The 13,835-nt window shown below is 38.9% G+C and overlaps 1 protein-coding gene across 1 annotated transcript; it reads left to right on the top strand.

The window, feature by feature from the left end:
* Positions 1-5,644: 5,644 nt before the first annotated feature.
* slc6a4b (solute carrier family 6 member 4b) lies at positions 5,645-11,926 on the top strand (the record flags this gene model as incomplete). The annotated part of the gene is made up of 13 exons (XM_080037688.1): positions 5,645-5,885; positions 6,850-6,984; positions 7,105-7,324; positions 7,477-7,615; positions 7,715-7,849; positions 8,514-8,617; positions 9,602-9,729; positions 9,839-9,951; positions 10,368-10,499; positions 10,700-10,799; positions 10,919-11,019; positions 11,566-11,733; positions 11,846-11,926. The coding sequence occupies exons 1-13, from the start codon at positions 5,657-5,659 to the stop codon at positions 11,924-11,926; spliced, it is 1,785 nt and encodes a 594-aa protein (XP_079893814.1). The 5' UTR covers positions 5,645-5,656.
* Positions 11,927-13,835: the final 1,909 nt, after the last annotated feature.

Below are 13,835 nucleotides of genomic sequence, written 5' to 3'. Positions count from 1 at the left end.
TTCTAGCCTTCAAATCTCCACTGAAGGTAGTTACCTGCATAAGTAGGCTACGCAAGTTGGATTCACCAGGTATTAAACTTTAATACAAGTTTCATTGAGTGAGACACAATGTTGTGAACTTGTGATGTCCCTATTATAGGCCTATCGGTAAATCTCCGTAGAAATAATTTCATAAAAACATCAAATGAATGGGTGAAAAAATATCCCCCAACTGAAAACAAGCATAGGTTTACGTATCTATGCTACTTCTTGTCAATTTTCCTGACACAGAAACATGTTATCTTAACGCCATCTTGTGGTAAGGATATGGAAAGACTGGGAGACAAAATCAGGATGAGGAACATTTTAGATTTATCCTGTCAAAATATTTTCTTATGGTTCTCAGTGTGCATACAATCCTAGAAAATGTGATTCTGAAAGAATGATGTGCCAGATGTTGGATCCTTTACATTTCAATGCAAGTTTGCTCCCATGCTCCATTTGCAGAGCACCTGTTGCTGGATAATCTTGGTCAGTTCAACACTTGACACTTGAGATCAGGTCAAAGATCAGGTCAAACCCTATGGTCAAACCTCAATAATGAGGACAAACAAAACGCTGTAAATCTAAGCTTGAACTCATAGAAAAACAAAGTTGTATTGTTTGAGTAAGCCTACATTAAAAAATATGTACTTTATGTTAACTTCCTCACATCACCTTTGTAAAAGAACATGTCCAAATGTGCCAAGAACTTCAACAACAAAAATTGGATCCTTTTTATGATCTGTTGAACTATTTTTATTTCATGGTTACAGAACAGCTATATTGCATTATATCCAGAAGATGGCGACTGTTTCATTTTTGATGCCCAAGTTTAAAAAAAATAACACATAATTCCACATGGACAATGATCTAAAGTGTGCACTGGAGTGTGTTTCTTTTTGCTTTGGGCCATGCGTTCAGTTCTGCCTGCAGGACTGAGCTGTCAGGTAGATCTGCTGGTGAAAGGATGCTGGGATAACACAGGATGACAGGCTGAGAGGTGCAGGAGCGGAACCCGGCCTCCATGAAAGCTACCTTCATAGTCTCAGAACCAACAGATGTCATTCCTTGGCCTAATCCAAATCACATGTCCAGACCTGTGAATTTACAATCCGACACACCTATTCAGCCATAGAAGTGTTAATGTTAACCATATGGTTTTGAAAATACAGAGCAGCAGTTTATGTGCCCTTGACTGTGATCCCTTCTTCCTGCAGTGGCTTCATTGTGACAACTGTGCGTTCTTCATCCCATTTATTTTTCCTCCATTTTCATGACAAGCATCCTCTTCAATCCCAGGATTCCCTTGCTGGGGGTGACTCATGTAAAAGCGTGTCTTGTTAAATGCCACATTAGGACTTTTGCCTGAGTGAACAGCACACCAGAGCTCCTCTGCAGCTTGGCCTTCGTTTAGCCTTCTTGTCAATCTGCAAAAACATCTCTTTGTGTCTAAATGTTAGTTCAACCTGCACACAACAGCATCTATTTACAGTGAAGAGTCAAATGCTTGTCTGCAGAAACGTGTTGATGTTGAGGAGACATAAAGAGATTAAAATAATTTACAATGTGGCCAACGCAATGCAGGGGAAACAGTTCAAAACAAACCCCTTATTGTGAAAAACAACAATGCTGTGTCATATCCATGGCCGCTTGCCTGTCAGTTGAGTTTCTGGGCATGGCCAACATGCACATGTCCGTATGTGATTAGAGTCGACGTGCTCTAACAGGCACCAGGGCACACCATACAGGCTCCTGTCAGTCTGATGTTCTTCTGCCCATGTGTGCCAATGCAGATTGACAGGGTTGTATATTAGAGAAGGCCAGTGCTATATGATTTGTGGTTGCTTTTGGCCCTCAGGGGCCCCAGCACCTTGGCTGAGCAAACAGAGCTTTTTCAGCCCAGCTTGCTGAGTGTTACTGTTTCCCATCCTGGCTCTGGAAATGAGAAGACATATGGGATCTCTACCATCTATCTATCTATCTATCTATCTATCTATCTATCTATCTATCTATCTATCTATCTATCTATCTATCTACAGGTGATAATCATATTACAGTTTTTCTCAGTCGCTTTGGTGCTTTTCTCACATCACTATTAACATTTGCACAGCAGTTAGTGCATTTCTCAAATCAATTAGTGCAAACTGCAAAACCTAGTTGATAACCTGCAAAAGTACGTCACTTGCTCAAAATGGATAGTCTATTCCTCAAAAGCAAGTATTCATGTCAATGAAACTGCCAGTGTCATCAAAATGAGAAGTCTTGACACCATCGTTTATGAACAAGATAGTCAAATGGCTTTGTCATATTTTCATTATGACAGTTTATTCTCTCAGTGTTTTCCTATGCAAAAAAAAAGGTCAGAACTCGGTAACACTACCTGAAAATGCTCAAAACAGCACTGTACACTATTGTACAGCCATTTGAAAACTACAGTAAAGTTACACATTGCTGTAGTTAGGGGAGTAAGTGAGTACAAGACACTGAATACGTATGTTTCACATTTTTACTGTAACTTTGCAATTCTACAGCATTGTGCAAAAGAAAAATACACTTCAGTCACTTATTTAGAACAAACATAAACAAACACCCTTTTGGTAGAGCTGTGCACAAATGTGAACAATATAACAGGACATATTGTAACTGAACATATATAGGTAAATCATTCTGGCACATCCAGACGTTCCTGTCTGTCTGGCCACATATTTTCATCTACATCACAACGGATATTATCCCTTGCAATGAAGCGAGGAAAGTATCTCCTGGAGTGGCGAATCCACCCTCTGCATGACTCTGCTGTAATGTCGTCACATGCTCCCTCTTCCCCTGTTTTGCCCCCTTCCCCTTCCTCCCCGCATCCTCAATCCTTTTCCACGATGCCGACCTTCCATTTCTGTGTCACAGAATTGTAGAAATGGTACACACTCCTGCTCGGTTCATATATGCTTGGCTGCCAAGTGAGGGTTCATTGGATTCATCCCTGAGTGACTGTGAGCAAGTGGCTTGTCATTGGTTACAACTAATACTTCACACACCTCCTCGTGAGTGAAAGCTGAAGTCCACCTGAGAGCAATTGTTCAATTTAGGAGACATTTCCAGGAAAAAATGATAAAGAAAGGTATAATATTTGCTTGACAGAATTTGATAAGTAGTTCAACAATTTTGTATGTAATGACTCAAGCAATGAAATGAAGACTATTAGTTTTATTGGGAACGACTATTCAGCATCCATAAGTATAGTTCATTTTGTCATAAGCAAATGACAAATGTTATAAAACAGCAGAGAATTGTATGAAAGCAACTGATATATGTCCAAAAGCATTTGCAATTTGTTCAGAGGAAGGAGACATTGCTACTATGATGACAAATGACTAAATGTTGCGGAGGTTGAACTAATAGTTCTGAGAATTTTCATTCTGATCTGAAAAAAGCACCAAAGCAACTGAGAAAAACTGTATTAGAATATCATGGAAAATTAAATGGAATTGAGGCAAGAATTCATGCAAAAGGGGAACAAACTAAGTACTGAGTACATATGCATGATTGTACTTTATAGAGGGCCAACATTTCTGTATTCAAACTCCCATTTTTATTGATTTAATGTAATATTTTAATTTTCTGAGATTTAGATTTTTTTTTTTTAGCTGTAAGGCATAATAATCAAAATTATAACAAATAAAGGCTTGAAATATCTATCAATTTGGAGGTTTGTGTGGGGTTGGTGTGAATGTCATTGAAATGGATTTTGCACCTCCTCTGCACTTCATAGCAGACAATGTACTGGAGTGACACTTTTCAAACAAACAGTCTTCACTATTTCCCAGTTCCAGGTGACGCAGCCAGACAAACAAGTCACATGATATCAGGCAACAGATTGGCTGCCACTTGACTTTTAAGTGACACTTTTATGATGGTGCTAGATGTCTCTTGTGCCATCTCAGTGTCATATCCATTTCCTAAAGTAACTTATTTTGTTGCACTCCCTGCACTAGCAGACTTGCGTGACCGCTCCTCTCTGAATATCCAGTTAGCAGCCGTTTCAAAGCGCTCTGTGCTAAAAGCAGTGGATTTGATTACAAAGCCTTTTTATTAGGTTTTTCCTAATGAGTGCAGTTAAGCTGCTTTGATTCCATTTTGCCAGTCTTCACCAAACTATATTAAAATAGGATCAGGAAGCCAAAGTGGTTTGAAGTGCTATTTATAGCTTCCTGCATCCAACTTTTCGGAAGTTCAAATGGACTGGCTGATTGGTTTGAACAGGATCTTGATCTTCTTACAAATTTGACGTTTTCTCCAGTTTCTACTCACCTGCTCATTGTCTCAACATTGTTTTATTAACATTATGTCTACTTTATATATTTCTTCTATATTGGCTATATTTTATATCTCGCTTTTGACTTCTATTGTGAGGCACTTCATTGCATGTTATCTAGAAAGATAAGCTGGAAAAAATAAATTGCGAATAAAGACAATGTAGATGATCCCTGATGCTGCCCATGTCAAATTCTAGCTGAACATTTAGAAGCTTGACAGCAAGATGAAGCAGCAACAGATTATGTTCGAAAGCTGCAGAACTACTACTGTAAATGTAACCAACATGGACGATAAGTCCTTAATATGAGGGGGCCACTTCATCTGCTGATGAAGATCAGAGATGATTGAAAAGCTTCAGCTACTCAACGGTAGGTACTAAATGGACCCTGTGGTCTGATTGCTTTCTCAACTGAAAGGAGTGAGAAAAAAACATACATTCAAATCATTCTATGTCAAAATGTTAAACCAAACATGAATAATCTGGTACTTATGCTGTAATACTGTAAATAATGAGCTCAACATTATTTTTACTGAAGAGTGACAACCAGTAGACAAATCTTTGCAACCATTAATGTAACATCCTTATTATAATTTTTTTTTGGTAACCTGTTTTTTTTATTATTCTGGAGGGTACAATTTCAGTCATGTAAGCTAATATGTGCATGTGCTCAAGTACACTAGCACTTTTTACTCCATTGCATTTATTTGACACCAAGTCTGTTACTTTGCAAACGCAGAATAGAAAATGTAATCAACAAATATTGAGGTATTTTTATAGGCTGAGCCGTAGGGGGAGGCTAACCAGCTTTACCCAACAGCATAGGCTATATGAAGTGTTTCAAACGAGCTTCCACGTTCAAGCTGGGACATTAAAGTAGTCATAAATAATTAAAGAAATATGGTTTAATACATTTAGATAGTACAACTTCGTCTTTTTACCGAGTTAATCTTTTGAATACAGAACTTTTACTTGTAATAGTGTATTGTCTACACTTATTGTCTACTTAAGAAAATATCTGAAAACTTATTTCACCGCAATCCAATTCAATAAACTGGTACAGGCTATGATTGTAGGAAGGATGTGATGCGCAGTGAGTCATCTAAATCAGCCTGTTGACACTCAACCTCTCTGTTTTCTTTCCTTCTCTGACAGACAGACAGACAGACAGACAGACAGACAGACAGACAGACAGGTAGGCCTATCCCCCAAGTGTCGGCTGCAGCTCCACCAACTCCTCCCACCCGGCCCTGTCATCATAACGGGAGAAACATCCCTCTCCTCTCCGTGGAGCGGGTCCTCTGACTGACTTTTCATAGTCCGATGGCCCGACAGGACTCAGCAGTCATGGCAGGAACTTTGACGCACCACGGCTCCCCGAACCCCGGCTACAGCTCCAACAACGCTGTCCCTGCAGTGCCGGTCATCACTCAGACAGAGTCCAGGGACAAATGGAGCAAAAAGATGGATTTTCTCTTGTCTGTCATTGGATTTGCTGTGGACTTGGGAAATGTTTGGAGGTTTCCGTACGTGTGTTACCAGAACGGCGGCGGTAAGTGGTTTTTACAGATTTCCATTCAGTTCATTCATCTTAATCATAGAAGTTGGTATTTGGTAAGATGAACTCCGTATGTGTGGAGCCACTTGGCAAACAACTTTGTATGTTTGACAAGTCTTCAAATAGATTAAATCTCAGGATTCTTGGTGGTATTGGATTTAATTGATTCGACAAACAGGCTGAAGCTATACGCATCTGGCAGCAGAAACTGTCCATGGTGCTGAAGTGCGCATCTGTAGACTTCGATAAGAAGTGCACAAAACAAGTGTGTTAATTTTCCTGTGATACAGTATCACTTTTTATCAATCTTTTTTTTTTATTTTTTTTTATTCAAAAGAAAATATTTTTTACGACGCAGAAGCTCGAACAATCCTCGTTTGGAGAAGCGTTTTTAACTCATTTCTATCTAATCTTTTTGAATGATCTGCACAGTTTCTTAAGTCATTATGTTTGTTGTTGGGCATTAGTCAATCCGGTTGTAAGGCATGACAAACATATTAATTTACTTAAAATAGACAACATATAATTGTGATAAAAACGGGTCATAGATAGAAGATAGAAGTTTAAACAACTGGATATTATTATTTGTATATGTCGTTTTATAATAATTTTCAGTGGTAAAATAGCCTACATTAAGTGTTTCAGATGTGAGTAAATGTTATTACAAAAAACAGCATTAATTTTTTTTCCATGATTTGATTAAATAAATATTGTAATTCTTTCAGTTTCCCCTTTGAGCTGAAATTGAATGTAAACTACATTTCACACAGTATTGGATAAGAGTGAGATCTCAATTTTGACATTTTCATTCAAATTAAATGTTTTATATTCAGATTCAGGCCGTCTTAAGTCCTCATTTAATGTACTTTGTCACGGCACACGAGACAGCACTAAAAATCATCATGACATGATATATAAAAGCCCTGCATTACATGTATCCTTATGCATCCCTGTGCAGGTGCTTTCCTTATTCCCTACATTATTATGGCCATCTTTGGTGGTGTGCCACTCTTTTACATGGAGCTGGCACTGGGGCAGTTTCACAGAACCGGAGCCATATCCATTTGGAAACACATCTGTCCCATTTTCAAAGGTAAGACCTCACACTGCACGACTCAATAGCACATATTCAGTTAATTCTAGATACCTCGGACATATGTATGACTGCAAAATCAACCCACTAACATTCATTTAAATCCATTTTTGTTTGCAGGTATAGGATATGCCATTTGTGTCATCGCTCTGTATGTGTCCTTCTACTACAACACCATCATCGCCTGGGCCCTTTTCTACTTCTACCACTCTTTCTCCAGCATCTTGCCCTGGACAAACTGTGACAATGTGTGGAATACCCCCGACTGCACCAACTATTTTGGCGAAGACAACGTCACCTGGACCAATTCCTCCAGGTCTCCAGCAGAGGAATTTTACACGTAAGTGCATGTAAGTGTGAGTAGCAGAAGCCACGCATATAAATAGATCTACAGTAATACTCTACACAAACATTGGCAGCCGTTGATGTTTCGGGAAAACCTTCTCTCATGTGGTGAAAAGATGCTGATGCGTGTGTTTTATCATTGTACAGGAGGAATGTTCTTGCGATCCACAAGTCGTCAGGGCTGAAAAACGTTGGGGGTGTCCGCTGGCAGTTGATGCTCTGCCTTTTTCTCATTTTCACCATCGTATACTTCAGCCTGTGGAAGGGCGTCAAGACCTCTGGAAAGGTAAAACATTGAAGTTGCTAACATAAGATTATAGAAGACAGCTGTGTATGTTCTTTAATCACATCACTGCTCCTGATTCATCTCCTTCTTCCAAAACAGGTAGTGTGGGTGACCGCCACCTTGCCCTACATAGTGCTTTTTATCCTGCTTATTCGAGGCGCCACACTGCCGGGAGCCTGGAGAGGAGTGGTGTTTTACCTAAAACCCCAGTGGGGAAAGCTGCTGGAGACTGGTGTGAGTTGTACAAAGTTGCTCGGACCTCTTACATGAAAAACATGGTCATGCCTTATATGTAAAGGTTGTGTTTTATAGCCTAATATAAATTATCCCTATCAGACTATTTATATATACCACCATTCATTTGAGAATCTGTCTATATTGTTTTAGATCTACTAAGCTTCCTCATCTACCTCGCCGGCTCACTGTGCTTGTTTGCTAAACATGTGTGAGAGCTTTGGTTGGAGGGGATTATGGATGAGCTGAGATGAGATGCATAAATAAACCACAGAGCAGGATAATAAGATGCATAATTGGTTTAGATTTGCTGCCCATTAACAAAGGCCTCCCTTTCTGTCTCACTCACCAATTTCCGACGCTGCCCTCTTCTTTTTAAAGCCGAATGCGTGCTCCTCTTCAGATCTCCCTGTGTACAGCTGTGCGCAACCCGATTTTATGTACAGCTGACACAACAGCACACTGCTGGGTAAATTAAACACTGGGTGATCAGAACCGAAATAAGAAACTAAAAAAGTAGATATTCCTATTCTATTCAGGGAGGGTGACATCATGTCACAGATAGGAAACTGGTTCTCATTGGTGTAAGAAATAATGTATTTTTTATGCTATTAAATACTCATTGCAAAATACATCTCCCCGTCTCTCTTTCTGTCTTATCAAGGTGTGGGTGGATGCTGCCGCTCAGATATTTTTCTCCCTGGGGCCCGGCTTCGGGGTGCTCCTGGCTCTCTCCAGCTACAACCCTTTCACAAATAACTGCTATCGGTGAGATCTGAGACATACTGAGTCCCACATGTGTGGCTGGAACACATGCAGCTTGAACAAACTAGAGGAAGAGGGTCCAAAAACACAAGGCTGAAACCTTTTGCTATTTGTATGATAAGACCTCCTGTTGAATTGAGTTAAACCACTTCGGTGCACAGTGTGCGCTCAAAACTCAGCTGTGGGATTTATTGCTTATGAATTAAATTGTGTGATGGAGAAAATGATATTAGAGGCACGGTGGATATGAATGCTAAACGGTAGGCAGGAGAAATTAAACTGTACACTCCCAGTATGAGTGGGATGTGTGGGCATGATATGATTATTAGTAGAGCAGAGGGCCATGGCAGGAAAATACACACGGACCATGAATGAAACTTGATGAGGCATTTTCTCCACAGAGAAACCCATGAATGATAAAATGGGTGATTATGTTTTTCAGTGCAGACTTAGATATAAATGCACTACTAATGTTTAAGTTATTATTGTGGCTTTTTTATGTATAAATGCATGATATATGTGATTTTTACTCTTTAGTTATTGTGAATCATTAATGAGTCTCATTTTTGACGATAGAGGATTTTTTTTGCGTCACTAGAAGCATTCTGCTGATTGACACTCAATAATTAGACTGTTTACATTCGATGGATGTTCGATGAGACGTTTTTTATATCCCTAATGAACAACACAACATACATCCTTCAGCAGAGTATTCCTCAATAGTATTGTTGCAATATGTCCCCTGTTGCTAGCTGGGTGTATACTCACGTGTAAGACACAAAGCTGAAAAGAAAAAATATAAAAGAGCCTATTAAACGAGGGTCAGAAGGGGTCAGTGAACCCTTGAACAGCTCTCATCTCAGACAGCAAGACTTTGTGACAGTATCTGTCAGAGAAATTAAAATATTTGATTTACGGAAGAATTTGTACAATAACAATTACCATGCAACATGTCTTTAAATGGGGTATAATTTTTTTACCACACAGCGACGCAATTGTGACCAGTTTGGTGAACTGTCTGACCAGCTTTCTGTCGGGGTTCGTTATCTTCACGGTGCTGGGCTACATGGCAGAGATGAGGAAGGTGGAGGTTGAGGATGTAGCCAGGGATAAAGGTCAGCGAATGAGTCTTGTGTGTTTAAATTCATTAAAAAAGGAAAAACTCATTAATAAAATCCAACACTCACCCCAATCAATTCTTATACAATGTTTTTGTGCTTTCAGGACCAAGTTTACTCTTTATCACGTACCCAGAAGCCATTGCGAACATGATGGGCTCGACCTTTTTTGCTATAATCTTTTTTGCGATGATGATCACGCTGGGACTGGACAGTACGGTACAAACTGTGAACTCACCTTGAGCACATGAAGGTCACATGGTCACTGGGCAAGCCATTACACAATATATCTGATCAAATACTTCATCTTAATAAATTGACATTTTAATAAGTTACATATACAATGACTTTATGCTTTTAAAAGCTTCAACAGTAAATACACAAGAGTGCCACATTAAGTTTAGTTTATTTCAGTTTCAATTTTACATAAAAAAGTATTTTATTCTCATCTCTTTGTTTACTTCAAATATTCAAATTCAGGCTGCATGCAGTGCTGTGATGATGTAAAATGAACTACAATGTACATTTTTAGATGGCATATAGCAACCACATCAAATGAATTCCTTGTGAGGAATAAAATATGCACAGGCTACAATATAATGCAGTATATGTTAAACCTTCTCTGTGTGTTTCAGTTTGGTGGCCTGGAAGCGATAATCACTGCCGTGTTGGATGAATACCCAGATCAATTGGCTCACAGACGTGAACTTTTCGTTCTTGGCTTGGTAGTTGTCTGCTTCTTGGGCTCTCTAAGCACGCTTACAAATGTAAGGAGGTTTTCTTTTAAACATTTTAAATTTGTTAACCTGAGAGAACAAACATCCAGCAAATTATGCATTCAAACAGATAGGTTTCAGACATTGTTGTGCATTTCAAAACTGAGATCTGCAGCCTGTCACTTAAACTGAGGAAAATGGGTGATGATGGATGATGTTTTCATTAGTCACTTTAAGAGTGTTACCGACAGGGCGGTGCCTACGTGGTGAAGTTGCTGGAGGAATTTGGAGTGGGAAGCTCCATTATAGCTGTGGTTTTCCTTGAGGCCATTGCTGTGTCCTGGTTTTACGGTAAACAAGAGAAAATAATATTGTTTTTAATCTCATATATCACCTCTAATCTGTAAGCATGTGAAATACTAATCATGTAAGTGACTGTGCCTTGCGTCTATCTTTTATTTTGCTTTCAGGTATAAACAGATTTAGCAATGATGTGAAGGCCATGCTGGGCAAAGCTCCAGGGTTATTCTGGAGGGTGTGTTGGGTTGCCATCAGTCCAGCATTTCTAGCAGTAAGATATTAAGTATTCAAAGCTACATTCACATTCACAACTCGTGTATCTTAATAAATTGCTCACGTATACTTTTTTTCCTCAATTCTTCAATACAATTTCAATTTGTTTGTTTTTTTAATCCATAAAGATATCCATTTATGTAATCCAGTGATCAGTGGGTCGTAGCAGACCAAGTGACCTTTGAAGCTCACCTAACAGCTGACCCCCTTACCTTGAAGAACCCTCTTCTATGGGATATCTTCCTCTAAACCTTGGCTGCATAACAATTGGCCAAATGTCAATGTTCCTTCTCTGCATGAAGGGTTAGGGTTACTTAAACTGAGGAAAATGGGTGATGATGGATATTTGCACTCTCTTCTGTTGTTGTCTTCCAGTTGACATTTGTCATTATTACACTATTATGGCTGTTTTTCCTTCACAATGTTTGGAAGTATGGCTGATATATGGCCCTTCCACAATATCATATTTTTAAATGTAATAATACTGAAGTGACATATGGAAATCTTAGATATTGACATGTTTTGTATCCCGACTCTTCTATAGTTTATTATAGTGAGCTCCCTGCTGAAAACGCCACCCCTCACGCTGTTTGATTATAAGTATCCTGACTGGAGCATCACTGTGGGTTACCTCATCGGCTTCTCATCCTTCATGTGGATCCCCATCTACATGGTCTACAAGCTGGTGTGGACACCTGGGTCTCTCAAACAGGTCAGGAGAAAGAAAGGGAGGAAACAAAGTGTTCAAACTGCTGAAAATATGAACTTTCTTACACTTGTTTTTCCTATAAATTCACCTCTTCAAATTGTTTTGTTTTTCACAGAGGCTGGCGGTGTGTCTCAGACCAGAGAGGACCTTACCAGACATCCACACTGACACCCTCAACATGGCTACTGTGCCCTAAGACAAAAAATACCTCCTTAACACATGAAAAATACAGATCAAAGTTTTTAAGTTAATTTGCCATCAACATGCCATCCTGAACATTAGAAGGCATCATGACTGTTATCTGTGTATAATGTTGAACATGTCAACTTTCTCTGCACATGTACACTGTAAAATGGTAAAAGCTGCTGAATTGCTGAGATAGCAATACTTAAACCTGACTCTACGGCCCCTGTGTATTAAGATCTATATGCACCACCAGGACAGTATGTAGCTTTCACATGTTGCCATTTTCAAGTGTGCTGTGGTTTTGGGAGTCATACTGTTTTTCGGTAATGATCTACTTCCCCCCTTAATCAGCTGTCTTTATCTCACAATAACAACATTTAAAACAAATTAAAACATGTATTTTTCAAAGTAACATTCAACATTTCTATTTGCATGGGGCCGTTTTTTCTTGTTGGGTTCCATATTTTTTTGTAGTTTTGTGGGATGAAATCAGTTCTTCACATTCAGCTATTGAAACAATGGAACCACCAGTGTTGCACATAGAGCAACAATGAGGTTAACACAGTTTTTCACCACTGAAAAAAATCATGGCAGCAGTGTTTGTTAATACATTTGGCAAACAAGATTTTTCACATTTTTCTGTAATTTCTGTGGCAAATTGAAGACGTATAGTGTGTGGCTGGACGCTTCCACTCAGCCCATGAGGAGTGAGTATAAATGGGACCAAACCTAAATCCTTTACGGAGTAAATTACAGACCCTACTTTATTTTTTGTTTGATTCTATATTTGATATTTTCACAGTAGATCTATAATACAGTGCTTGTATAGGATTTTATGACAGCTAAATATATCTGCTAAAAATGTTTGGTTTTTCCCTACAAGTGTTTGTAATGGAGTTAAAGGGACAGTTCAGAATTTTTTGAGTGGGATTGTATGAGGTACTTAGGCATAATTAGTGTGTTATCTTATGGAGATGGAGATCAGTGCAGTCTCTATAAGGAGTTTAGGGGAGAAGTCACTGTAGAAGAAGTCACCTTTGTTCTGTTGCAGAGGGAGCTAGAATAAATAAGTTTTTTCCTTTACATATATAAATGCTAACCTAAAACCTAAATATCCGTTCTATTGTACGCTGAAATTAGATTTTTTTCAGCAGCTTTAGTTTGCTGCCAGATAGCTGTTTGTTTTCTTGCGTCTGTTGAATAACCTGCAGGAGCTCTGAGTCAAGCAGCTGACTGGAGTGAAACCAAAATAAACTGCTGCCTGGCGGCAAACTAAAGCTGTAGAAAAAATCTCAGTTAAACTTATATTTATGTTTTAGGTTAGCATTTATAAATGTGGAGAACATATGTTGGTCTTCTTGCCCCCTCTGCAACAGTACAAGGCTGACTTCTGCTACAGCTAACTCTCCCCCAAACTCCTTAAAATGACTGCGCTGATCGCCATCTCTATAAGGTAACTTACAACTTACACTTACAATTCATAAGAACCTCATACAACCCCACTTCAAAAATACTGAACTATCCCTTTAAGTGAGGCGCTCAGAAAAGACCACATCAGTTCAATTCATGTTTTCAGAAACACATTTCTCGGATACAGTACAATATGTACAACTCTAATTGGTTCTTTGAATTCAAAAGGAAATGTTTGGTCTTTATCTGATAGCTTCATTTGACTTCAGATAGCCTGTTTTGCCTTAATCTGCCTAAGTATTACACTGTATGTACAAAAATGGTAAAGGTTCTGGTGTAAGGTTGTATTGATATTGTGCCTCTCCAATGTTTCCTCTCTCTAATTTCAGACTGTTCAAAATGTTTTTCAGACATGCAGCATAATATCACTGGTGTCTTTATCACCTATGTTAAACTGATCTAAACACGCTTTACACTCTATTTACATTCAGAGAATAATGTGTGGAACA

This window comes from Ammodytes marinus (genome assembly GCF_949987685.1).
Source record: "Ammodytes marinus genome assembly, chromosome: 2".
NCBI lineage: Eukaryota > Metazoa > Chordata > Actinopteri > Uranoscopiformes > Ammodytidae > Ammodytes > Ammodytes marinus.
Note: the sequence above shows the minus strand (reverse complement) of the source record. Positions and strands in the feature narration are given on the sequence as shown.